Source organism: Pimephales promelas, chromosome 5 (genome assembly GCF_988280905.1).
Source record: "Pimephales promelas chromosome 5, fPimPro1.hap1.1, whole genome shotgun sequence".
Taxonomy (NCBI): domain Eukaryota; kingdom Metazoa; phylum Chordata; class Actinopteri; order Cypriniformes; family Leuciscidae; genus Pimephales; species Pimephales promelas.
The window spans coordinates 16,935,597-16,962,298 of NC_142773.1; the positions used below are offsets into that span (position 1 = coordinate 16,935,597).

The window sequence follows — 26,702 nt, forward strand, 5'->3', positions numbered from 1 at the left end:
CACTGGTGGTTAAATCTTCAGGGGACAGTTTCTTTCGCTCCCTGTTAGTGAAAGAAGTTTTAAACAGAGAAATATATATATATATATATACTATATTTAAAAAGAATTTAAAAAATGATGAAAACCAATCTCAGCAGCATATGGTGAATAATATAAACGACACATAAATCCAAGCTGTCCATGAAGAGTGTTGTTCTTCTCTCCTCACATGTAAAGAACACAATAACAACAGCGCTCATACGTACACCGATCCTTCTCCACGCGCTTCAACGAGGAGCTCAGCCATCTGGGAGTCAACAGGGTTTAGAAAATCCCCTAAGCAGGTCCAAAGATTCACAGCCCTGATCGCATCAGCTTCCCTACAGTCATTTGCACACATACTCAAAATCCAAAGGTAGAGAAAGAGAACGGCTGGCGTCTTGCAGCTCTGTTTTGGTCTCTGACGGAGTCTAGACATTGGTCTCCAGACCGTTCATGTCAATGGTACAGTGTTCTTTGTCTTTATGGTCTCTTTTAGAATGGTGTGGAGACAGGTGAGGGGAGCTCTTGTCGGCTGGCCTGATGCCCTCCTCCAGCAGCATTAGACGGGCCACGTCAGGCGACAGGTGCTCGGGTTTCCTCGTGGGGCCAATAGGAGGGGGCTGGAAGCAGCCGTTTTTCTGATAGGACATCATCTGCTGGATGCTGATCATAGGCTTGGTCTCACAGATGAGAGGAATCTGTAAAGAGAAGACAAAAGTCGTCATTTTATTGCTGCTGCTGAGTGAAACTGGCATCAGATGCATTGGGAGGCCCCAGAACATCATGAAGAACAAAACCAAATTTATTTGGATTTTGTTTTTGGTAATTAGAAACTGTTTGTCAAAGTTTGCTCCAGCTGGTAAACCGCGGTATCATTTGGTCCGTCACGATTCCGTAATAGATAATGTGGCTGTTTTCCTGTACGCTTCGTCGAGGTCAGATGAGTGAAATCATGAATACACTGGAGAGCTGCTCTATTAAGCTTCGTTATTAAAACTTAGTTTTAAGTTGCCAGTCAGCGCCAGCACTTTCATGGCTCCCAGAATATATTGTTATATTTGAAATTAAATAGGCCAATATGTCAAAAAAGAAAGCCTCTGCTTTTTAACAACAACAACCGACATTTTATAGCTCCTTCATTCATTATCAACACTTAAAGCTACACTGTGTAACTCTTTTAATTATTCTTAGCTAAAAACACTTAGTTCTTTCAAAAATATATGTGCTCATTAATGTATATTTACTTCGTTCAAGTAATAAAGTATTCTTGTGAGTGTATAATATGCCATTGAAAATACAAACGGATAAGGGGTTCTATCACTCGCCATGTTGCCCCTCCATCTTGAAAGTACATTAGCCAAAGAGGGACATACCCGTTAATTCAAGCTTCGCCTTTCGCATTTACGTTTGAGTTAACACTCATGGACGAGGTCGAACTGGAAGCCATGTTAATCTTGGACTACATTGGCCACCGTAAGAGTTAAAACGAAATCGGAATTGAGAGGAACAGAAACTAATATTCACTGGATGGTCATATACCTTTTCACCGCTAGATGGGGGTAAAAATCACACAGTGTAGCTTTAAATGTGCATAAGTTTCACAAAAAAACAAACATTTCGAACAAACTTTGTTTCAAACAAAACATAGATCGAGTGAACACATTAGCTTATTTGTGCATAAGTGATTTCTATAAGCTCCTTCTGGGCTGCATCGGAAATCACATACTTCCCTACTACAGCATATATATATATATATATATATATAGGCAAAAAAAAAAGTTTGTGACAAAAGAAGTACGTCCACATTCACAGAACTCAAAGCAGGCAAAAAGTCCCCGGATGGGCCTACTACTTCCAGCTAGATTCTTAAGTGTGCATACAATGGACACTTTATTATCTCATGAAGCCACTGGAGAGGATTTATGAATGACAGTGAAGAGACGTAACAGATGCTGGTAGGTCACATGATTCACATTCATACCATTCATACTATATAGAACGTATAGCGCCGATGATATATTGTATTTAACACTTGAGGATTTTTCTCCGCCACATTCTCCTGCACCAACGGATTTAGTAGAATCTACCGATGATGAGGACGAAAATGAACCAGCCGTCTTTGGAGTAAGATCCTATCAGTTTGAGCCAAGTAACGTTACAGAGCGGGATGCTTTAGATTCTAGCATTTGATTGGACAGATGAGAAGCTGAAGTCCAAGGGGATGTCATAAAAATTTTAGCGGAAGTCAGAGGCTATAAGTTTTGAATGCTTATATCTCCTAAATGTGAATTTTTCAATTCATAACTTTAAAGGTGGCATATGTAATAATTGAGGTAACAATATACGAAAAATGAGCTACACGCATCAAAAGAATGAGAAGAAATAAGTGCAAGATGTCATTAAAAAACTGACAAGTTATAGTGCTGCCGAGATATTAACCTGAATTAGCATGCTAAATTACTAGCCCCGGCCCGGCAGGTATCGTAATACCAGTTCCGGCCATGGGAGGCGGTATGCGGACGGGCAACGTTAGCACCAGCCAAACTGCAATAGACGAGTGAGTCGCGCTGGCGCCGGCTTGTGTGTGTGTGTACTTGAACCTGATGTCAGTCGTGTGGAAATACAGCCAATTACTACATTTCAGTTCAGGGAAGAGTTCAAAAAATGATTGGTCGACATTATGCATGAGGAATACATTTTGGTAAGTTGTAGCATACTGTATCTTTCACCAGAGTTCATGTTCTTTTTCCAGCTAGTAGAGACGATCGGTTCACGTGCGCTAGGGATCTGTAGTGTAACATGTACAAGCGCCAAAACGGTATTTATTCTTTGAATTGCGTAATATAATTGACAGAATCTGAGAGCTTAACTAACCTGCTTGCTAAGTGTCAATTGCGTGTGTCTCACAGTGAATTCACGGCGCTAGCTTGATCAACATCAGCGAATGCTGTCTGTCAAATTAATTCACTAACAATAAAAGTGTAATATGAACAAAACGAATACCATAAACTTCAAATAATTGCCCAAGCTTTTATTTTCCCATACCGTCGAAATGCACCAGCTTGTTTTTGAGATCTATGAGGCGGTCTTCATCATTTAGTGTTGAGATTCATATGTTTAGTTTAGTTCACTCTAGTGTTTAGTTCATTGAGTCTCTGATCTCTAAAAATCTCCAAATGTTCCACGTGAAACTGCGGTCTTCCAACCTTTTACTATCATGTCAAATGATTTGAATAACATGCGCGATGGTAGGAGCACAAGTCATTTTTTGGAGGTATACTGCCCCCATCTGTTATGAAATATGGAGTAGGATTTGATTTATGATGTTAGATGGCACCTTTAAGCCAGACATATTGTATTAATACTATATTAAAACACACCAGAACCAGATAATCAATTTTTTCAGGGTTACTTGAAACTTTCTGGCAGGTGTTGAAGCACTGAAGTCTTCAGTAAGGAGTCTTTTCAGGAGCAGGGTTGGAGACCACTGATGGTGTAAAGTGGTATATAAATAGACATGACGTGACTGGAGTGATTAATTAGAGAGCTGGTGCAAACAAATCCACATTGCTATTTTCAGATGCTTTCTTAAGTGCTGTTTTCCACCTGAGTCATTTTCGTTGTTTTGTCATTGAAAGGAAAGCATGCAGTACATATTCATCTAAACCGCGTCTCAGTGTTGTGAGATGTTCACTTGAAAAATAACTTTGCCGTGAGTTATGAGGGCATTTAATGTTATAAAATCCTATCTAAATCTGTTCTCACCTCCTCGCCCTCCTTCACAAAGTCTTTTCTGCATATGTGTGCCATGATTCCTGTGGCCAGAGCATCACCCATCACGTTCACCATCGTCCTGAACCGATCCCTAACAGATACACAAGATTGTGAGGAAAACTCTGCATTTATAGTGGAAATGTATGAGAGAGAGAGAAATTCATGTGTCTCTGATTTCTTACAGGGCCCAATCCACAGCGATGATTAGAGTGATGTCATCTGTAGGAAGTCCCACTGAGGTTAACACTATCACCATGGTTACCAGGCCGGCCTGTGGGATGCCGGCAGCACCGATACTGGCTGCTGTAGCCGTGATGCTGAAGTAAGAAGCAGAGAAAATATTATCCTTAAAGAAAACTTAGTGATATCTGATCTTTGAATTAACTTGGTATCAAAGGTAATTTCACTATACCGGGGAATTATAGCGTTATCTGATTTTTGCTGGATAAATAGAATTGTTTAAAATACTAAATAGAATAGAATAGATTTTTGATTCCTCATAATGATTTTTCATTCTCTATCAAATTTTCCTTAAATGTTTTTTTTTTTTTTTTTCAAATGGAATAAGTACACTGAACAAAATTATAAACGCAACACTTTTGTTTTTGCCCCCATTTTTCATGAGCTGAACTCGATCTAAGACTTTATCTAGGTTAAAAGGCCTACTCTCAAAAATCTGTGTTAGTGAGCACTTCTCCTTTGCCAAGATAATCCATCTGCCTCACACGTGTGGCATATCAAGATGCTGATCAGACAGCATGATTATTAATTAGATCTAACTTAGATCAGTCACGTGATCTAACTTAATTAGCCACCATCACATGATCCCTCAGAAATCTAATAGGATGTTTATGCTGCTTAATATGACTATTTTCTGGATTTTTTTCTCGAGATTCTTTGATAAATAAAAGAACAGTTTTTATTTGAAGTAGAAATAATTATACGTAAACGTCTATCACTTTATGCATTTTTGCAGGGTAAAAGTATTCATTTATTTTCCCTTGTTAAATAATATCATACTTTCCCCAAAACTTTGAGTTATGTATCATGATTTATATAAAAAAAATATTAAGCAAGCACAACTATTTTTACCATTGATAATTATGAATAAATTATAATAGTTACTTGAGCTGCAAATCAGCATATTGTAATGATCATGTGACATTGAAGACTGGAGTAATGATGCAGAATATTCAGCTTTACACACAAATAGAAAACTGTTCTTTGAAATTGTAATAATATTTCACATTATTACTTTTTTACTATATTTTTTTTTAGCAAATAAATTGGTGATTATAAAAGACTTTTATTCAAGACTTCTTAATTATTCAAAACTAGCTGGTAGTGTATAATAAATAATATATTTAGCACATGAATAAATACAATTAAATAATATACATTCATATTTTAATTAATTAATTTATACTTATTATATAAATTAAATAAGTGACATAATATTAATTTATGAATAAACAGGCCTTATAGATTATGAATTTGGTTTGAATTATGGAATTATTCATGTCTAAATAAGGAAAACTGCTCAGGTGGAATAACTCAGAATAGACATTCAGATGAAAAGTCAGGATTAATAGGAGTGTTGTCTAAAGGAAAATGAAGGGAGAATCTACCTCATGTTAGCCCATCGTACCCTACCTGATTGTGATGATCTGGCCAAAGTCCAGCTCATAGTTGTTGACTTGAGCGATAAAGATGGCCGCCACGGCCTCATATAGGGCAGTGCCGTCCATGTTGATCGTAGCACCCACAGGAAGTACGAAGCGAATGATGCGTCGGTCGATGTGGTTGTTCTCCAGCAGGCACTTAAAGGTGATAGGCAGTGTGGCAGAGCTATAGTAGAAAGCAAGAGCATCATTTTTTCTTTGCCATGTGTCTCCTCACAATGTGGCGCATGTTTCAGCATGAGTTTGTTGGCACTTGAAAGTCTGGTAGTGTGTGATTCTCAGTCATTAGTGTATGATGCTGTCTTTCACTATCTATTAACAAAGCTGACAAGTGATGCGTGTTTTACAATCTGTTCAAATACGGTTTCGTTTATTATAATCTAGCAGGGCCTAGCTAAAAATATGAATATGCATATAAGTACCCTTACCTGGATGAAGTAGCTAATGAGATGAGAAGGGCCTGTAAAATCCCTCGGATGTAGACGATGGGGCTCTTTTTCGTAATGAAGAAATACATGGAAGGCAGGATGAATAGGCCATGAAGCACAAGCCCCATGACCACAGTGATGGCGTAGAAGCCCAGTTTCTTCCCCATAGCTGAGGGGTCGTCCATTTCCAAGATCTTTCCGGCCACCAGAAACACAATCCCAAACGGGAAATACCTGTGGTGTTGCATCAGAAACACTGCATTATTTGGGGGGAGTTCATTAAATTCAATCACAACACACTGGTCCAGCCAACCAATCAGAGCACATTGTGCTTTTCAGAAGGAGGGGCTTCATAGAGGAACTAAACAGAGTGTTACTGACAGACTGGGAAGAGAGGTGCTGCAAAAATGTCAAATATGTGAAAAATTATGTGTTTTGAACATTTAAAAACGAAAACATGCTCTAGTAGACCTAAACAACAAAATCAAGCGTCTTTAAATGAAGTCATTGGTATTCCCATAGATATCTATATAAAGGCTAGATATCTCGTCCGCGCTGCTGGCCAATGGAGGTCCACGTCTGCACCTGGCGGCCATCTTGTCACAGGCAGCTCGCGCACTCGTAACATTGTTTTAATGGTGCATGTACTTTTAAATAACCGTAACTTGCTCAATTTTCTACCGATTTTCAAACGGTCTGGTTTTTGTTATAAGCGTCAGAGATGTAGTTATGACACTGCATACTTATGAATAATAAGTGTATAAATAAATAATCATCCAGAATTATAGCCACGTTGATAACATTTGTAAGAAACCAAACCGTTTGTAAATCCATCAAGATTTCAACGAGATAAGAGTATTTGTGTTTGTGCTGATCACTCATCTTACATCAGATACCACAGAGTCCGCCAGAAAGCCTGCCTGTGACAAGATGGCCGCCCGCCGGTGATGGCGATAAGACAGCTAGCCTTTATATAGATATCTATGGGTATTCCTTTTTGACAAACATGCCTCCATTCTATGTAATTAACTCATTATATTTTGTGTTTCATTCACAAAAATTGCCCGGTGCATTTTGCATCACGCTTTTACCGCCAAATGAATGTAGTCTAGGTTACGTTAAAGAGATGCTTCAGTTGGTCTCGTGATCATGGCAACAGCCTAGTTTCAAAGAAAGGATATTTTGAACAAGAATGTCATAGTTTCAGTTAAATGAGACTGAAATTATTCCATTTATGTGTACATAACATTTCCTGTTGTGAATCAGGCACTAAACGAGTGCAGTTAATGCATGTGAAAAAGTGCAATTAGGCACAATATTCATTCATAGTGGATCTGCACTTTATAGTGTTTACAATAGGGAGCCTCAAAATTGTGTCAAATTATCTTTTTGACATGTTTTGTGGTCTTGTATAAATATTCAAATGCCCAACTTAAACAAATAAATAATAATTTTCAGGCACAATTTGGTAAGCAAGAACCAAACATGCATAACTCTCTATGCAGCGGCTATAGTTATTTGGTTAATTGTCATGCATAGGTTTTAAGATCATGCTTGTCATTACCATATAACAATGGCCACAATTTTCAGCACAGCTTCATTCAGACTCTGGCAGAAGTTGACGAGAGCGCTGCCATTTGGTCCCATTCTTCCAAGCATGATACCTAAATGACAAGAATACTTGAGTATTTATTAAATAGACTGAATTAAGCTGTGAAATTCCAGATGTTGATGCTACAACTTACCCATAGTAGATGAGAAGATCACGATACCGAGGACATTCATGCCTTCACTGGTGCCAGGAAGCGTTCGGAAGACCACATCAGGAGGTGGCGTCAGGTCAAGGGAAAAGTTCTGGATGTCTGTGCTATTGTCATCCTGGATTCCATAAATGAAGTTCCGTCTGGTGGCGGTCTCTTGTGTGTCCTGACTGACGGTGGCTCTTGGCTTCATGATAGGGATGCTTTTTGTGCGATACTGCAATTCAAATATAATTCATATTAAGATGGCATGTAAAACAAATTTACAGCAAAAGTCAGAGTATACAATACCAAAAGTGTTGGGTTATTTTAAACATTACGCATGCACCTTTAATAAAATCATGCGATGATAATTGTTTCCATGTTATGGGCGATAACGATAAATAGCTGAAATTACAATTCTTAACTAATTTGGTAGGATTAAATAAAACGCTTATTTTCAAAAGTAAATTCAGTCATCACAGCATTATAATTTACAGTATGAAAAAGGGATATTCATTTTACGAACAATAAATATTATATTCGAGTGTTCTTAAATTATTAGAGTAACTTTAATTGAGCAGTAGATATAGTCTAAATGGGCAAAATGAGCTGCACGCTACTGACTTATAAGAACACAGATTTTACATCAGTCAATAAACAATACACATGAAATGAGTACCCAAAAATAGTTGTGAATAATATTTTGGAGGCAAAAATACAGACGTTTGGTGTCATGCTCATGTGCACAAGCGTTTCAGGAACAGGCCATAAAACTAATAACATAAAAACTCACTTGTTGGAAAGTTGCTTGGACCAAGTTGGCTGGGAACATGTTGCTGATGGAGGAAACAAAGTTTTTTTTATGAATATAGTAATGAATACTAATGTTTGTTACACTCGGTAACACTTTACAATACGGGTGCACTAATGTGCATTAATTCATCCTTAACTAATGCACAGATAATCATGAGTTAATGTATAACTAATGAAGAACTAAACCATTAATTGATGATTACTGCATCAGCAACTAATAAAGTGTCTATATGATTAATAGATTAAGTAATACATGAATTGCTATTAATTCAATGTGTCATGTATTAATTCCTTAACATATTTTATTAACTAATAGTGTAAATTAATGTGTTAATTATCGCAATTAGTCAAAGCTATGCTCTTCAACTTTAAGTTGTCTGCTTTAATTAATCATTAGCTAATGATTTGCAAAGGTATCATTATGCTATGACTTTACTTGATGGGGCACATCATTATTAACCAGTCATTTAGTAATTGTAGTAATTTGCACATGAATTTGCACTAACAATGAAGTAATTAATCATGTATTAATGCATATTAGTGTACCTGTCATATTACCTGGAAGTTGAAATACAAGGCTTTGGCTCATTCTGGTAATTAACACTATTAGTTAAAAAAAATGAGTTATTATGGAATTAATCCACAATTACATATTTAATTAATAACAATTCATGTATGAACTAATACATTAACCTTACAGACTCTTAATTAGTTCCTAATGTGGTAATAATTAATGAATAGCTTAAATAATCATTAGTTACACATTATTTCAGTATTATCTGTGCATTAGTTAAGCATGTATTAATGCGTATTAGTGCATTCGTATTGTACACAATTGTTCTGCTGATTAAGCTAATTAAGTTAGCCATGGGACAACATCCAAAACATAACATTGCTATTGACCAGTCATGGTATTTTTTAGCACATTGCACAACAGAAATAGAAGAAGAGTAAATCTTCTCAAAAACAAAGTTCAACATTGTCATTGCAATTAAAATGTCTAAAATGTTAAATGCTAAAATGAAGGTAAATGCAAACAAGCCCAATTAGAAGTGTGTAAGCGCATGTTCTTCCCATCACCAACAAAACGCATTATAAGCGTTGCAAACGAGTGCACATTGTGACAGACACAGTCAACTAATCCTAATCCAAGTTTTACCAGCACACAGTCTAGTAGTTACAGTAGCACAGAGGGACCCAGAAAACTGCAATCCAAATAGCCTCCCAGTGGAGGTCACAAACATCACACGCTAATTTGGAACTAATTTGGCCCGTCGTGAAATGTGCCGTTAATAAACTGAGCTAATCGTGTGGCTGTATGCAAGTTTCCTCCTCTTTTATCACCCCAATAAGGGCCATATGGTCTTAGGCTCAGATCAGTAATCAGTTTAGGCTTCAGTCTTTAACACACACTTCAATGACACGGGGTCATGCTCTGTCACGCAGCACAGGTGACAGGTGGGGCAGAAATTCTCCATTCCTTAGTCCTCGGCCAACCCTAAACTGAGCCATGTCTAAGCTCTCCTGATCCCTCAACATCACAGCCACTAACATCTCCACAGACATTCAGGCTGAAAGAAATTCATTGTGCCTGGAACATGTGAAGGTGCAATTGCCTTTATGTGTAGCTAAGTTTATGTGTAACTAACTAACAGTCAAGCATGGCGATAGGAATGTTAAAATCTAGGGCTGTCTTTCCACTGAATAGGGACTAACTAGCGAATGTGGTTAAAATTTGTGATGGAGAATGAAATGAGCGAATAATGAATGTGTTTTAGTTGGACATGGAAATCGGTCACCTTTTATTTTACAGTGTCATTGTTACTTAATGTTACATTATAATAGTAGTATTAAATTGTCCATAATTACATCCAACTCACCCTGAACCAAACGCTAACCTTAGGACTAACCTCAAGCATGGTGGAAAGAATGTCAAGGTATGCGGCTCTTTCTCCCTTTGAGGACTACATATGAATTAACTAACTGACTGACTACCCCCCAAACAACAAACTAACTAACTAGCCTATCTGGTGGAAGGAATGCCAGGATCTGGAGCTGACTTTCCCCTATTGAGAACTCCATACTAAATAAATTAAGTTTTATAAACTACTGTAAGTTCGGGAGGAGCGCGTTCAGATAATTAACACAAATGGACAGCACTCAGCAATCCATCCAGCAAGTCTTACCTGATCCACTGACAGTTTGCAGCATCCCCCCACTCCCTCTTCTCCACACTCCTAGTTCTAAAACACTTACATATGGGGGGAGTACTCTGGGTTCGGCTGAACTCCGAGCTCGGAGCCCTCCCTCCGGACACAGTACGCCAAATACGCATTAAATGTAAGTGTGAACTCATGAAACTAACCATCCAACAAACAAACAAGCCAACTAACTATGAAAGTCAAGCATAGTAGAAGGAATATCAATCAATTTGGTGGAAGGAATGTCAAGATCTTGGGCTGCCTTTACCTTCCTGACCTTTGAGGACTACGTACGTTATGACTCTCAGGAAGCGTCCTCACTCCTCGACCCTTGCCTTGAGAAAAGCGAGGAGGGATATTGAGAAGCACCCCGTATCTATAGTTTTCTATAGACCTTTTTGACACAGTACCTGTTTGTGAAAAGTTCCTGGCTAACTGTTCCACTGACTAATTGGAACAGTGACATAATTTCACTGGGGCAATCTTCATGCTCATTTACTCAAGCAAACACTACTGTAACTGGCTTATCATGAGCTTTACTCATAAGGTTTAACCGACAGAGGTGAGAATGCATCTGGACCCTTTATATTCGATCACTTAAAACATAACAGCATATTTCTCTACATAGTTAACTAAAGCCTATGCAATAATTACCTTAGCATATTCAGCAAAAATACAATAGGCTGATGTGATGTATGGATGTTTCTAATACCTGATTAGGTAAAGGTAATTTGACTCATATGAAAGCTTGGAAAAATAAACTTCTCAAACTGGTTTTTCTACTTGATCAGATTTTATGGAAAATACCATAATGTTGTTGTTGTTGTCTTTTAGTGTTGATACACAGACACACAATAGCACAGGTTTACCGGATAAGGTCCAGTAGCGCATCAGCAGAGCTCATGATGGGCTTCCCGCTGTCCTCCGAGTCCTCCTTCTGGGCAGCTCCACCCGGGTGGATGATGATGACCATGACGATGCCCACCACCACAGCCACAAAGGTCGTCCACAGATAATAAGAAATTGTCATGATGCCCAGTCGACTGGAACATTTGGCATCCAGTGCTGCCAAGCCAGACATCAAACTGAGGAGAGAAAAACATTTTTTTAAGGAATACATCAAATTACTCTAAGTTGAATGCAGAGATGATTTTTAAAAAAAAAAATCTTTGAAATGCCATACATCTAAAATACCCACACCCAAAATATTGCAGTCGCTAATTGATGTCAGTCTGTCATTGAGTAAAATAATTAACATGAAGAAAAGAAAGAAGTGTGACCAAAAAGACCATTCTTTAAATATTTTTTGAATATTTGTGTTAAAATTAAATATATTTATTTACATTATTTTATTTTCTGTTATACATTTATTTGTTTGTAACACCAACATTACTGTCTCTTAATGACAATCTTAGTTTTCAGAAAGTTCAGAAAACAGCCCAACTTAACCAGGGCTCAGTCTTTCAGGTTTTGGGGAACAGTCATTGTTCAAAAATCAAGTGCAAAGATGACACAAATAAGATAATATATTGTATCATGTACCTCCATAGCTGAAAGAAACAGGCAAAGCTTAAAATCGATGTTGCCATCACTGATTCTATTAATCTTTTAGGGGTTTTTGCCATTCCTGAATTTTTTTGTCTATCATTACGGTCTCTCCCTCCCATCCAAGTCGATTCTGCACAGCTTTGATGGGCCTTTCACGGCAGTCTAGAAGGCGTTGTAGGTAATGCCCCATTTCCTACAGCAGCAGCGTAGCAGATCTATTACGCCAACACCAAACATGTCAACATTGTGATATCCATTACCACGCCAAACACTCCAAGAGCTGTCATGAAATATAGTTTTTAATTTTTTATCATGATTTTTAATGATTTTTTTTTTTAAATCTGCAAATAATCATGAGATTGATGTGCAAATCACTAATCACTGAAGCAAATGTCTCATGAAATAATTCTCATTGCCCACAAATGATTCAAAATTAACTTGAAAAAAACTGAATTAAACATTTGTCAGGAAGTACATAAAAGCAGCACCTAACTGTCACTAACCGTAACGATGGATGTAATGATCAATAAACTATTAAAATGCATGGCCAAGCAACAATTTATGCTAAAAATTAAAGATAAACAAAATATTCTAGTGTTATTATTATTGTAGATATAATTTTTTAAGCCTAAATGGCAATTGAAACATAAAAAAGTATTCATCAAATTCAATTCAGATTTAATCATCAAATATTGCTGGAACGTGGCTTAACATTGGACATAAAAAAAAAAAACAAACACAAAGGGAGCATTTCGTCTCCTCGCCACCATATGCCACTGAAGAGAATGCATTTTAAAATTAAAAGAAAAAGGACAAAAAATAAAAAAATGCACATTTCAGCTTTTAGGAGCACAATTCTAAAAAATCTCATCAATCTGCCACCATGTGAGATTCAGCTGAGCTGAAAAAAAGACATGCCGTAATCTTGCAAAAGGTCAATTGATTTTCACCATATGCAATCATTGCGCAATGACATCAGCATCCAACATGAAAATTGAAAAGATGTCTTAAAGCAGACTTTTTTTTTGTTTAAGAGGATTATCTGTCCTGCATTAAGTCTATGTATTTAAATGTAAACTCTGAATGACAGGAAACTGATTGGGACTCAAAAAGTGCCATGTTATCAACGGCAATAGTGCAACATTTAAAGCATCTATCCTGCAGTTGCCTATAGAGCTATAAACTTCATTCAGAACAACGTGCATGCCATATGGTGACCTTTTGAAACTGTCCTGCGGCCCTACGGTTGCATAGCCATTGATCAAAGATCAGATTCGTACTGAAATGCACACAGGGATAATGAGAAACTGCACGGTTGCCTTTGATTGTAGTGCGCTCATCAGATAATCTGGTTTCCGCATCTTGCCTGTAGGCAGATGGCGTTGAAACGAGGACAGTACACAGACCGTGCTTTGGGCCTAAGCCCTAGAATACCATTTGATAAATATGTCAGTTTCGTTCATTTTAAACCAACCATGACATTGGAAGACCCCTTGAACTGCATCTTGAATCTGCAATGTTGTAAGTGAAGAGAACCAGTTTCTAACAAATATGTCATTCTGCTTTTCATTCTTAATTCGGTTTGCCGCTTACTACAGTTCAAGCTCTAGCATTTAGGTCAACGTTAACTTGTTTATAAATAGCCATTGGCCATTTTGCATTTGGAAGTGCCTGGGTCTTGGCTACTGTGCATGTGCAGTTGGTCCTTAGCTTCCTCAGATTAGAGGTAATTAACAAACCTGATCCATAATGACTCCCTGGAGTGTGTGTATGTTCACTGGTCATCTGGAACACTGACCCAGACAGAAGTGTGTGTGTGTGTGTGTGTGTGTGTGTGTGTGTGTGTGTGTGTGTGTGTGTGTGTGTGTGTGTGTGTGTGTGTGTGTGTGTGTGGGTGTGTGTGTGTGTGTGTGTGTGTGTGGAATAAGGATCAACTTCCTCTCAAGACTTTGTTTCACCGGAAGTTCACGTTCAGCATGTGATCATTTGGTTTGAATAGTTTTATTCCATCTTTGGGGTTGCAAGTTATAAATCTTTCACAGGCAGCATGTGAATTGTGGTTGTTAAATCCTTACCTATACTGGCAGTTGACCCACCGTTCACTTAATTTATGTTTTATTGGGTTAGTTGGGACCAATATCCCAACTAAATTCAACACCCTTGCGTAGAATTGAGTCACATGGACCACTTTATGTTAATTAACTTATTTTGACAGTATAAATTACTTTCATTGTCACCTCGGACATTCTGAAAAAAATATGTTGTGTTCCATAGAAGAATGAAATTCATAGAGTTTTGAATAACATGAGAGAGTTAATGATGACTGAAAGTAATTTTTTAGGGGTGTAAGGTGGTCAACTTTATAATGCAAATGGACTGTGCACATTTGTTTTAAACACTTACCTAATGTTCTTACTCCATGCATTAAATGCACATGCTTGAAAGAGAGCAGTTTTCTAGCATATTTGCTTTAACTTCTCAGGTAATGTGTTCAGATGCAGCCAAAATTACAACAATGGTTACATATAAATATACAATTATTTGATCAAAACAATCCTAGTGACAATTCAGTTGCCAATAGATATTGAACTTAAAAAAATGATATGTTGGCTTTAATTCCCTTTTTTATGTCAATGGGTTCCACATAACTGGGTTACGTTAAACAAACATAATTTGTTCATGTAACTTCAACATCATGGAATTAAGTCATTTTAAGCGACCCTCTGAGCAGAGTGTTAAATGAACCCTAAAGCAGTGTTGAAGTTAATGAGATAATTAAGTGAACAATTGAGTGATGATTGAGCATTATTGAAGACACCTGATGTTAACAAGCAGAATCACTGAAGGACAAAACCAGAATTTTAAGTCACCAGTTTGTTTTAGTTGGACTCTTGACCATTAAATCATTATCTTTAGGTTTTGTTTGGCTGCTGTCCATGAGTTATAACAGCCAGATGAACAAATAGTAAAGGTGATCTGATGGTGTTAGTTGTGTTTTAACATAATCGTTATTTTACATTTATTTGGCCTAAATTGCTGAACTCATTTAGAGCCAAATTTCATATAGAGTTAAATTTACCTTATGGATTATAGCAGCACTCATACCTTTTTTAGCCTTTTTTTTTTGTAACATGATATGGAAGCACACACAGACATCACAATTTAGTGAATGAGTCTCAGCAATGGTGGCAAACAGATCACCTCTGAACATAACCTCATTATTTATTCATGCAGCAATACATGATGGGATCCATGAATGAGTTTTTATTGGTGGCACCCATGCACTGCAACATGCTTTGTAATTGTCACTATTGTTGAGATTCACAGGCTGATTCTTGATGTCTTTGTGTGCCTACATAAAATAAATATTTTTAAGATGTTTCTTCTTTTAATTGAATTTATCATTTGGATTTCTTTGAGAATGCTAAAAATTGTATGCTCTACAATGACAGTGCTGCTATAATCCATAAGATAAACTTAACTCAGAAATTGGGTGCTATATGAGTTTTTCTCCTTCAGTGATTCTACTTGTTAACATCAGGTGTGTTCAATAATCACTTAATTATTCACTTAATTATCTCCTTACTTCAACACTGCTTTAGTGTTCATTTAACACTCTGCTCAGAGGGTCACTTAAAATGACTTAATTCCATGATGTGAAGTTACATGAACAAATTATGTTTGTTTAACGTAACAAAGTTATGTGGAACCCGTTGACATAAAAAAGTTATTTAAAGCCAAGATATCATTTTTTTGAGTTTCAACACTGAAATAAGAGCATTTTAATATTAAAATTCAGCCTCTACATACATTGTAAATGTATTCCGATGCTGATGTATGAAAGATGTGGACAATTGCACCATGGACAGGGTAAAGTTAAAGGGATAGTGAAAATTCTGTCATCATTTACTCATCATCATGTCATTGACGTAAGATTTTCATTCATCTCTGGGAAAACACAAATGAAGATCTTTTTGATTAAATCCGAGAGAATTCTGTCTCTCCATTGACAGCTATGCAACTGACTCTTTGATGCTTCAAAAAGTTCACTAATCCATTTAGTCCCAGGAATAGAAAGCTCTCAGATTTCATCAAAAATATCACACAAAGAAAAAATAGTTATTTCAAGAATTGTTCACTGAATGGTTCTTTGGGGAACCAAAAATGGTTCTTCTGTGGCATTGCATCGAAAACCCCCTTTTGGAACCTTTACTTCTAGAAGTGCATATTTGAAAGGGCATATGTGCATAATCATTTATATTTTGCTCTGTATCCACCAATCCTGTTTGGATTCAGGGGAATTGGAATATACCGTATGCGTAGTGCACAAGGTACTTTATGGTGCTGTTTCATTGTATGGAACAAATCAGACGCTCTGCAAAAATAGCTTTTTTTTGTGTGTTCCACATAAGAACAATATGGTTAACATTTGGAAAAATTCCTACAGTTTAAACAGTAGAGCATAGCACTTGCAACGTAAAGGTCAAATTCCTAGGGAATATATGGAATATCTTGAATGCAATGTCCTTTTGCAAAGTTATTTCGGATAAGTGTCTGCCATATATAAATTTACAATGGGAAGATTGATTCTGATTTGATACTTTTTATAATAATGTATATATTTATCTTCATATAGATCCTAAGTGTAAGTGAATATCGCTAGTGTTTTTTTATAAAAAAAATTTGCATTCAAATTAATATGCATCAGAAGCTCTAAACAATGAACATTCATTATTATGGATCTGTATTATGGATTGAAATTATTATTTGTTAGTGTGACAAGTGCCTATTTAAGCATATTAAATGTTAAAATTATGGCTTTTAACTATGGCTATAAATTGTCCATTTCATCCTTAGAAATGTTCCATTTATTTAAGGTGGGGGGGGGGGGGATTGCCATTTCACTTTTTTCATTTTAAATAGTGTGTAATGTTGCTGTTGGTGCATGAACAGTATCTGCAAAGTTGCAGCGCTGAAAGTTCAGTGTAAGCAGAGATATCGTCTTTTAAAAATCAGGAAGTTTAATGGCTACAAAAACGACTCAATTGGGACTACAGCTGGGTTTTAGACGTCACTAACCCACACATACATCAACCCTCCCTCCGGAATATGCAGGAAAGGGCATGTGCATATTTCTGCGGCTCGTCGAGTGTGTTGTGTTCACCCAGCTGTCAGGTCGTCTGTGTTCGAGCTTCCCACGGACACTGTACTTCGTCAACAATGGATACAATTTATGTTTTATTATGTTCCTGAAAATGACGATCGTAATTTAGCTCTCTGTGCTGCGCATTTTACGGAAGACAGCTTCCAGAATCTCCACGAGTTCAATGCCGGATTCAACAAGAAACTGTTACTAAAACATGAAGCAGATCCGACTTTAAAACCAGAGGCAGCAGTTGTTGGGCCACAACCTGTAAGTACGCTGAGACTTAATCATTTTAAATGAATTTTCATGTTTAATTCCAGACGTAGCCTTGTGTTTTATTTTTTTCAAATGACAGCGCTGGCTTTATAGCCACTAGGCTACTAGCTATGCTATTTTGTGTCTACGACAAACGTGTACAAACATTATGGACCTGAATTTTGTATAAGTACTAATGTTTTAAATGTATTTTTCATGCTTTATGACGTTATTTTCGATTTGGTCAAGAACGTAAACTAATGCCAACGCTGTTTGCGTATAACATTAGTAGCCAGTCAGTTGCTATTGTTGCCAGTCAGATGCTATTGTGTTAAACAAACGTGTGTAAAGTTAAAAAATTGAGCAAATTATCATTCAGAAACGTTTAGCAAGAGCCGTGTGTGGCGAGGTTCTGTTTGACTCTCTTTATCGCCGCTTTCTCGCCGTTTTCTCGGTTTGATTCTGCTTCAAACTGATACTGTAGTATCGACATGAATGGACCGGAGCGCAGGCACATTTCGCCCGTAAAGGTAATGGGCGTTAACCTTCTGGACAACGTGAGCGACAGTTTAGCCAATCACAACACACCGGCCCAAACTAACCAATCTGAGCTCACTGCCTGTTTCTGAGGGGGTGGTTTCATAGACTCAGGAAGTTAACCGCTCGTTCGAGGACATAGGAGAACGCGGCTGACAATAAAGGTGAAGTTTATGAAAAATAAGACTTTTAAAAAAAGAAAAACCATGAATACATGTTATATTGCACCCCATAAACACAATCATGCTAAGAAAAAAAGCAGTCAACCCCCCCTTTAATAGAAGTATCGGTGTTGGTATTATTCTTATTGACAACACTGGTAACTTTATTGGCTTTTGACACTTGGTAAATATGGTTGTTGACATGTGACATGGTTATGGGATTGGGTTTGGCATATGTGTTATCTTTGACAAAAGTTTACCATTATAAACTAATTCTAAACACAAACTTCATGCTATATCATTTCAGAAACAGGAGATGCTTATCTCACTTGATTGTATCAGATTTGTAGTGACTGACAGCTAAGTTATTCATGTAAAAAAATGTTGGAAAAGGGAACTCTTACCTAGAAACCACTAGTGGCAGGATGAGCATCTTTAACATCCGCATCAGCAACTCCCCAGGGAACTGGAAGTACTTCACCTCCTTTGGAAAAAACACAGAACATCTGCTTTGATGCACTGTTCAGATGTGCTTTGATACTGAGTTGAGTCCCACAAAGTGGAGCGAGAAATATTCTCCAATCCTTGACTTTAAACTGTCTTATGCAGATTGAAAATAATCTTTACTCCGGTTCTAAGTCAAACAATTCAGCAATTTAATTTATTTTTAGATCTGAGGGGAAGGGTGTGAATTTACACAGACACACTGAGTCATTTATTTTCAAATATGCCCAAAAATAAGTGCTGAATGCAATTTACCCTATACTTTACTGGGACCGACGTGCTCTTATTGCTGTACTCCACACATCTTGACATGTACAATCATTTCACTCCACCAAGACATTTGCAAATAAATCACTGTCATGTTATCTTGCATTCAGATGCTGTTGTTTGGGGACGCAATCATGTGAGAAACTTCTGAAAGGTCATTCCAACCATTGAGCTCAAGCATTTCATAAAGATCAAACCAACATTTCAGATGCTGTGCAATCATATCCAATCCTGGGACATGGTGATGGAAAAAAAATATGAGATGGGAAGAAAAATTAAATTTAAATGCTTTTGTGTTCTCTCACAAAAGTTTTGCCTTTCCCAGAGAAACTGCGTTTGCCTGTTTAGTAGTCTTAAATTTAGTTCATGAAAATACATTGCTCTTATAATATTAATGTATTTATTGTCCAATAATTGTTATGTCTTTGAGACAGCACTATTAAAAAAACAACAACAACTACTGCCCAAGGAAATTAAGTTGCTTAAGAAGAGCCCTTAAGCAAGAGCAAGACTTATTGAAGACCACATTTTGTTGAAGGAAGCTGAGAGACATGATGCTGGTGTTAAAGCGCTTAAAGGCCTGCATTAAGGAGGGGGCAGGGACATGTGAAGCTTAGATCAGGGCTGTTGTCCAAGCAGCATCAGGATCAATGCTGACAAATGGCTGTGAATCTCTGGCATTCCTTTGCTACTTGCTAATGCTAACCTAAAAACAGCTGGCATGGAGCCGTTACATCTGCCATTGGCATTCCTGACTTGGACCATGAAAAGTCTGAAAAAGCTTCCATGTGGCGTAATCTAAACAGGGCTAATTGCTAAACATTGGTGTAATGGCTGATCGAAAATAGTGAAACACTGCAACTATTAAACAATCAGTTGCTAAAATCATTTTATTACTGTGGATAATGGGTTGGTTAAGTTAAGTGGTTGTTAAAGCAGTCACTCATCTCAACCTAAAGCTAGCTTGTTCAACGTCTGTAATTGTTTAGGAAGATACTGGATGCAATAGCTTGAATGTACCGTAAGTGACTCAATTTAACATACTGCAAATGTACCCTCAATCTGGAATCAGTTTATATTCCTTCATTAAAAGTAACGCTAGCTAAAGCTAAAACAGCTCCACCTTTTTCAAGAAGACTGCATATTCTATTGATCATGAGGTAACCTAACTTCATTATAGGACTAGCGAGAAATGTTCAACTCGAGATGAATGAGAAGATGTGATGAGATTTTCAACTTCAAATCCTCAATGCAATAACAGTTCAGTTGATTGACTGGTAATCCCTCAGCAGAACTAGATGTTTGGTCATAATGACAGAGCTTTGAGGGAACACATCTCACTTAACCAATGAATCAACTAACGATATGAAAAGACAATACTAGACAGAATATTGTACAGTTGTATAGAAAATGTATCATTTTTTTTAGGTCAAGTTAAAGATCTCTTAGAGGTCTCAAATTGATCAAATATTAAGATGTTACTTCTCACAGGTATATTATGCAAGGATTGAGACGGTGATCAATGCCAATAGTGAGTGTCTGTTTTAAAATATATTTTAAAACACTTTGCCAAGTTTTTGAAATGCGCTTTTTGTATTTATGTTGGTTTTATTTGGTTGTGAAAAACTTTTATGGCATTTTCAACAAAAGTTTCCATTTATGGTGTAGGCTCAAGTAAAAGAAAAAAAAAGCATGTAGGCTATAACTTGAATACAACTGATTTTTTTAACCAAAGTTTTTAAATTTATACTGGATATATATTTACAACTGGAACCGGAAAAGGTATTATATGATTTTTGAGAGGTATTGACCTTGACACACAGTAATGATATTATTTACTATTTTTTTTAGCATGTTGGTTGCCCCACATGACTGATTTGGTGGACAAAAGTAATAAAAGAAATAATAATAATTATAAGAAGTGAAGCAATTTTGGAGAATATATATATTTAATGATATTTATTTAATGTAATGAATATATTTAATGATGCCAATAAAGAATCTTTATTTTTTCAGAGTGTGTGTCAGATGGCAGGACAGTTGGGTCATTTCAGGGAAGACAGGGAAACTGTTCTTGGTAAGGGTTACACCAGGTATGGGAAACCAAAACTAACCTGCTCAGAGAGGTGTTTGGCGCGCAGGAAGAATCCCAGCAGGCATCCGATGACCACGGCCAAGACCGACAAGATGAGTAGGCCGTTCTGTTGGCACACATTTTTAACGCGGCTCCACACCGCACCCAACGCCATGGTGACCTGTCCACTTCCCACTCAATCAGCCATACAAACACCCTTTTATACCCGAATGCACAAACCTTCCGAGGGGGAAAAGAAACATGCAGAGAAAGAAGCAGTAGGAAGGTAGAGCAGCTTGTAGAAAAGGTGATAATGAAGGTCCTTCTAAGAAAAAGCACTTGTCAATCCACCGTTGGTCACTACTAAAGCCCATCACCCTTTCCGGTCACTAACACACTCTCCTTCTGTCTCTCTCTCTCTCTCTCTCTCTCTCTCTCTCTCTCTCTCTCTCTTCGTTCTGCCCCACCACACCCTCTTACCCTGTACTTCAGCATGGCCAATAGGGGGCTCTGGGACAGCTGGCGGTATTGTCCCAGAGGTTAATACCAGCGATCCTATTAGAGCCGCACTGCATTAAGCCGATCTGAAGATGGATTAAAGATCTCTGAACAATTGGAATGGGGATTTCTTCATGTATGTGTGAAAGAAGAAAAATAACACAGGACAAAAACATAAAGATGAAGCATCTGACATGACCCAGTGTAGATGTCAAACAGTGGGGGGTTTAGACAGAGATGGCCAACGTGGACACGGTTTGCTGTGGCTCTGCTAGTGTTAGCTGGTGTGTGTTTGTCAGTGTGCTTTTTCACCCTTCAGTGGATGATGGAATATCTAACGCCTTTATCTCAGTCTGCATTATCTCATATGCTAGGGTCATTTTTAATGCCAATCTCACCACCTGATCTTGGTTCAGGGGAAATACATGGAAGGGTTATTAATAAATGCCTCAAATTAATAGTAGTAAGGTAGGCTTATAAATTCTACAATTCTGTAAAAAATGGTACTGTCCAATATGATATATGGATTTTATTAAATATGGACTATTCTGTATAATTCTGTAACAAGTATACAATTATTTAATCAAAATATTTTTTTTCATTTATGTTTAATTGTCATTAAAATAAATAATTTTAACAACCCCAAAAGTTGGTTATAGCGTAACCTCAGTTCTCTCTAGAAGAGGGAACGAGTTCTGTATAATATCTTAAAGGGTTAGTTCACCCAAAAATGAAAATTAAGTCATTAATTACTCACCCCCATGCTGTACCAACCCCGTAAGACCTTCGTTCATCTTCGGAACACAAATAAAGATATTTTTGATTGAATCTGAGGGCTGGATCACTCTTCCATAGACAGCCTGAGGGACTGCCTCTTGACGGCCCAGAAAGTCATTAAACGAAAAGGTTTAAATATTCCATGTGCCTACAGTGGCTCAACTATAACTTTATCAAGTGACGAGACTACTTTTTGTGCGAAAAAAAAACGTAAATAACGACTTTATTCGACTTTCCATTACTTCCTTATGGGCGCATGCGCGAGAACTGAGACGATACCGTTCTTCTTCGACTACTTTTTGTTACCGGCTGCTCACCGCTTAGGAGTTTTACGTTTTTTTCGCACAAAAAGTAGTCTCGTCGCTTGATAAAGTTATAGTTGAGCCACTGTAGGCACATGGAATATTTAAACCTTTTCTTTTAATGACTTTCTGGGCCGTCAAGAGGCAGTCCCTCATGCTGTCTATGGAAGAGTGATCCAGCCCTCAGATTCAATCAAAAATATCTTTATTTGTGTTCCGAAGATGAACGAAGGTCTTATGGGGTTGGTACAGCATGGGGGTGAGTAATTAATGACTTAATTTTCATTTTTGGGTGAACTAACCCTTTAAGCTAGGGGAAAACCTCTTTTCCACAAGATATTGAAGCTAAAAATTATCCTTAATTTTGAAGTAATGTAAAACGCGTTGCGGCAGCATGCAGACATAGGTAATGCGGTTTGTGTCCTCATCCTATTGGCTGTCCTGCGGCAACGGCAGCAGCCTATTGAGAGAGGCCCTTGATGTCGTCAGATCCAAAGCTGGCATGGCCTAGGCCAATAAATATAGCTCAATGGGCTGATATAATCTGTTTTTTTCATCGCTGAAGTGAACCAGAGCGTGTTGCAGGCACAGCAAAGATACATAGTACTCGTTCCCTCTTCTAGAGAGAACTGAGGTTATGTTAGTAACCAAGTACGTTCTCTTACGAGAGGTTCTCTCGTAATGCGTAATATCTTATGCTAGGGGAACACAGTGTAAAATGCCAAGTGTGCTGGGATCCAACACCAAAGTCCTAAGGGCAGGTGCCCGGGGCTCATATAGTGCATAATCACCAGGGACTCACAAAGAGTCTGAGAAGAGAGGCTAGAAACGTCATTCCCAATAAGTTAGCAATCTAAGGGAGCTAATCACATCAACAGTGTTCCACACAGTCAGCGTGAAATTGTTCGGTAGCTATTGTAACGGTAGCTATGGGTCTTACTTTTGCTCATGGAGTAATTTTATCGATCAGCGAGCAGTGCTCAAGCGATTGTAGTATATTGAGCCGATGCAAAGGTGCAGGCAATACTGATTTTAGACCGAAAGTAGTTTAGCCTGTAAGGCGGGAACCTCTACGTCATAAAACCTTATAAATGTAGACAAGGAGGCCCAGCCGGCTGCCATACAGATATCCTGCAAGGTAATGCCATTAGACCAAGCCCACGACGAGCTCATGCCTCTTGTGGAGTGCGCTCTAACACCTAAAGGACACTTCAAGCCTTTAGAAGTGCATGCCAGCACTATGGCATCAACTATTCATCTGGATAGGCTCTGTTTCGATGTGGCTTGTCCCTTATCACGACCGCTGAACAAAACGAAGAGCTGCTCAGTCTCTCTGTAAGCAGAATGAGTGAGACACATAAACTCTTAATGCCTTGAATGGAAAAAGGAAGCTTGTGTCTTTCTCCTCATTCTAAACAGGTAGGGCAGCCAGGAAAATAACCTGGGCCCTGAACGGTGTGTTGAGGGGTGTAGGCAAGAGTCATTAGAAACACTGTCTTGAATGACAGATGTTTTATGTCTGACAAATGGATTGGCTTGAACTTTCCAAAACTGTGGAAAGGTCCCACATGGGGACTGAGGGGGGTCTGGGAGGATTCAGCCTCTTAGCTCCTTTAAGGAAGTGGATAACTATCGAATTAATTTTGAGCCAATAAAAATGAACGTAACTTTTCAAGAAACGAATGAAAATATAAATTGAAACTGAATAAAATATCTTTGAAACTGAAAAAGAATGAACCGCAAGCAATTTTTTTGACTTTGTTTTTAATACACTACATGTTTTGCTAACTATTCCTCATATTTCGTTTACTGATCTACACTTACAAATGCGCTTCCAGAGTTTTCATTTACGCTTCTGAAGTTTTCGTTTACACTCCCTGAGTTTGCGTTCGCTGTTCTGACACAAATCTCTCGTGGGGGCGGGGCTAGTAGCAGTCTATTCTCATTGGCTACTGAGTTTTTGATTGACAGCTTCTTGACCTGGAAGTGAAGACGTCAGTGAGTGTTGTGATTACACGTTTGGATGTGAGCGTCTGTAAGCGTAGCTTTCTATTTCATTTAGGTGATATTAAGTTTATTTCTTTATTTATTTACTGCTACACTATATTGTTGATATGATTTCTTATAGAAGGAATAGTACAGACAAATGATATAATTTGTCATCGTCGATATCAGAATACTGGATAGCATAGGCTACTCGTGGTAAGTCTGATTGTTTTTATTATTTTTATTAATTAATACTAAACTAATACTAATTATAATACAGTTCTTGCTTTTTCAGGTGGAGAGGCATATTAGAGCTCAGTGAGAGCCCATAACATTATACAGCAGTGTTGTCTTGATTTAATTGGTAAGTTGTTAGCCCAATCATTACATGTCTTGTTTATCTAACGTTACATACGGTTACAGTCTTCGATTAGATCATATTTGCTTCAATTAGATCATATTTCCCCTCTGCCACCCCAAACAACATTGTGCTAGAGTACTGTACAGTATCTGTAGTGTAGCCTACAGTACAAAATGTACTGTATCAGACAATGACCGATGCCATTGGACCAGAGCCCTGTCAATCACTGCCCAGTTCAACTTTGGCAATGTAAAGCCAATTGCTGATTAATTTGTGATGCAGAGTTTTTAAAAGAAGAGAGAGAGTACTTGACCATTTTCCACGTCTCCATTCATAATATGTAAACACTCATTTGTTTTGAACTATAACTCTGGGCGCAATATTTATTCTGCAAAAGGCAACAAAATGCTTTTTCTGTATCCATATTTTAGTAATAATTATGTTAAAAAAACCAACATTTTTGAGAAAAATGTTGAATTTTTAATAGTCTTTAATAATTTATATATATATATATATATATATATATATATATATATATATCCAAATTCAAAACCTAATACATGCAAGTAATTATGACTGAAAAAATCCAGCAACTAGGGAGTAGACGCTACACCGCCATGGATAAATGTTTATTGGGCTATAGAGCCATCTACTGGTTATACAATAGTATTACAGATGATAAATGGTGTGTGAGTCAGGTAAACATTTGGTACTGTAAAATCCCTTAAAACATTTATATAATTTGTTTGAAATAATTATTTTAAGTCTGCAAATGGTTACTGCATGTGGGAGTTCAAAGCAGTTTGTATTGTTAGATTATAATATATTTCCTTTCTCATTTTCCAGGGATTTGAGCAACTTTTCCACAAACAAAATTCTGATGCTGACACAGAGGATGGAGTGATAATACCAGAGATCAGCGTCTCCATCAGACAATAATGTTACTTTGTTCAGACATATCACCTTTGAATGACTGGGATCCTTATCTTCAGACACCTGTTGTATTTTATTTTAATATTATAAAATAGCAAATATTTTAATTTCTTTGGAGCTCTAGATTAAAACAAACACAGTACACAAGAGGTTGCAGTTTATTCTTATTAGTCTCTGCTGATCATGGATTAGCATACCAACAGCATATGAATGGAATAGTTCATCCAAAAATAAAATTCTCACTTATTTTACTCACCCTCATGCTGTCCCAGATGCATTTTACTTTCTTTCTACAGATAAATACGAATTAAGATTTTAAGGAAAGTAATCCATCTCTGCAAGCCCTAAAGATGCTTTAAAAACCACACACAGTGACCGTGATGTCCATGTGACCTCAGTGGATGAATCAATACTGAAGTGAAACAATAGAATAAAAAAAAAAAATACTAATAATGTAAACTGTTTTAACTATTAAAAATAATTTCCGACCAACTGCCATACATGGGTACAATCCACGTGTGTTATGTGGACTCACAGAGATGTATTATTTCATTAAAAATCTTTGTGATTATACATTTTATTATCTATATTATGAGAATACTGTGCATTACATGTATAGTATGCAGTTAATGTTTTGTGGATTCTGGTCTTTCCTGTCATAACTGCATCCAAGACTTTCACTTGGATACTTG

The 26,702-nt window shown here is 37.3% G+C and overlaps 1 protein-coding gene and 2 long non-coding RNA genes across 4 annotated transcripts; 2 read left to right on the plus strand and 1 right to left on the minus strand.

The window, feature by feature from the left end:
* Window positions 1-174: 174 nt before the first annotated feature.
* slc1a7a (solute carrier family 1 member 7a) lies at window positions 175-21,376 on the minus strand. Its single transcript, XM_089131041.1, has 11 exons — window positions 21,194-21,376; window positions 18,713-18,792; window positions 11,531-11,746; window positions 8,441-8,483; window positions 7,651-7,882; window positions 7,470-7,569; window positions 5,906-6,139; window positions 5,449-5,643; window positions 3,978-4,112; window positions 3,782-3,886; window positions 175-720 (listed from the first exon to the last, which is right to left on the minus strand). Exons 1-11 carry the CDS (start codon window positions 21,326-21,328, stop codon window positions 450-452), a joined length of 1,746 nt encoding a protein of 581 aa, XP_088987167.1. The 5' UTR covers window positions 21,329-21,376; the 3' UTR covers window positions 175-449.
* On the plus strand, window positions 2,422-11,626 carry LOC120471389 (uncharacterized). Its single transcript, XR_005620793.2, has 3 exons — window positions 2,422-2,722; window positions 3,980-4,117; window positions 11,496-11,626. It is a non-coding gene; the product is annotated as an uncharacterized LOC120471389 (long non-coding RNA).
* A 2,971-nt stretch (window positions 21,377-24,347) lies between the features above and the next one.
* Window positions 24,348-26,271, plus strand: LOC120479263 (uncharacterized). 2 transcript variants are annotated; one of them, XR_016168504.1, is made up of 3 exons: window positions 24,348-24,932; window positions 24,997-25,080; window positions 25,924-26,271. It is a non-coding gene; the product is annotated as an uncharacterized LOC120479263 (long non-coding RNA). The 2 variants fall into 2 exon arrangements; XR_005622889.2 differs by having other exon boundaries at window positions 24,352-24,932; window positions 25,012-25,080.
* Window positions 26,272-26,702: the final 431 nt, after the last annotated feature.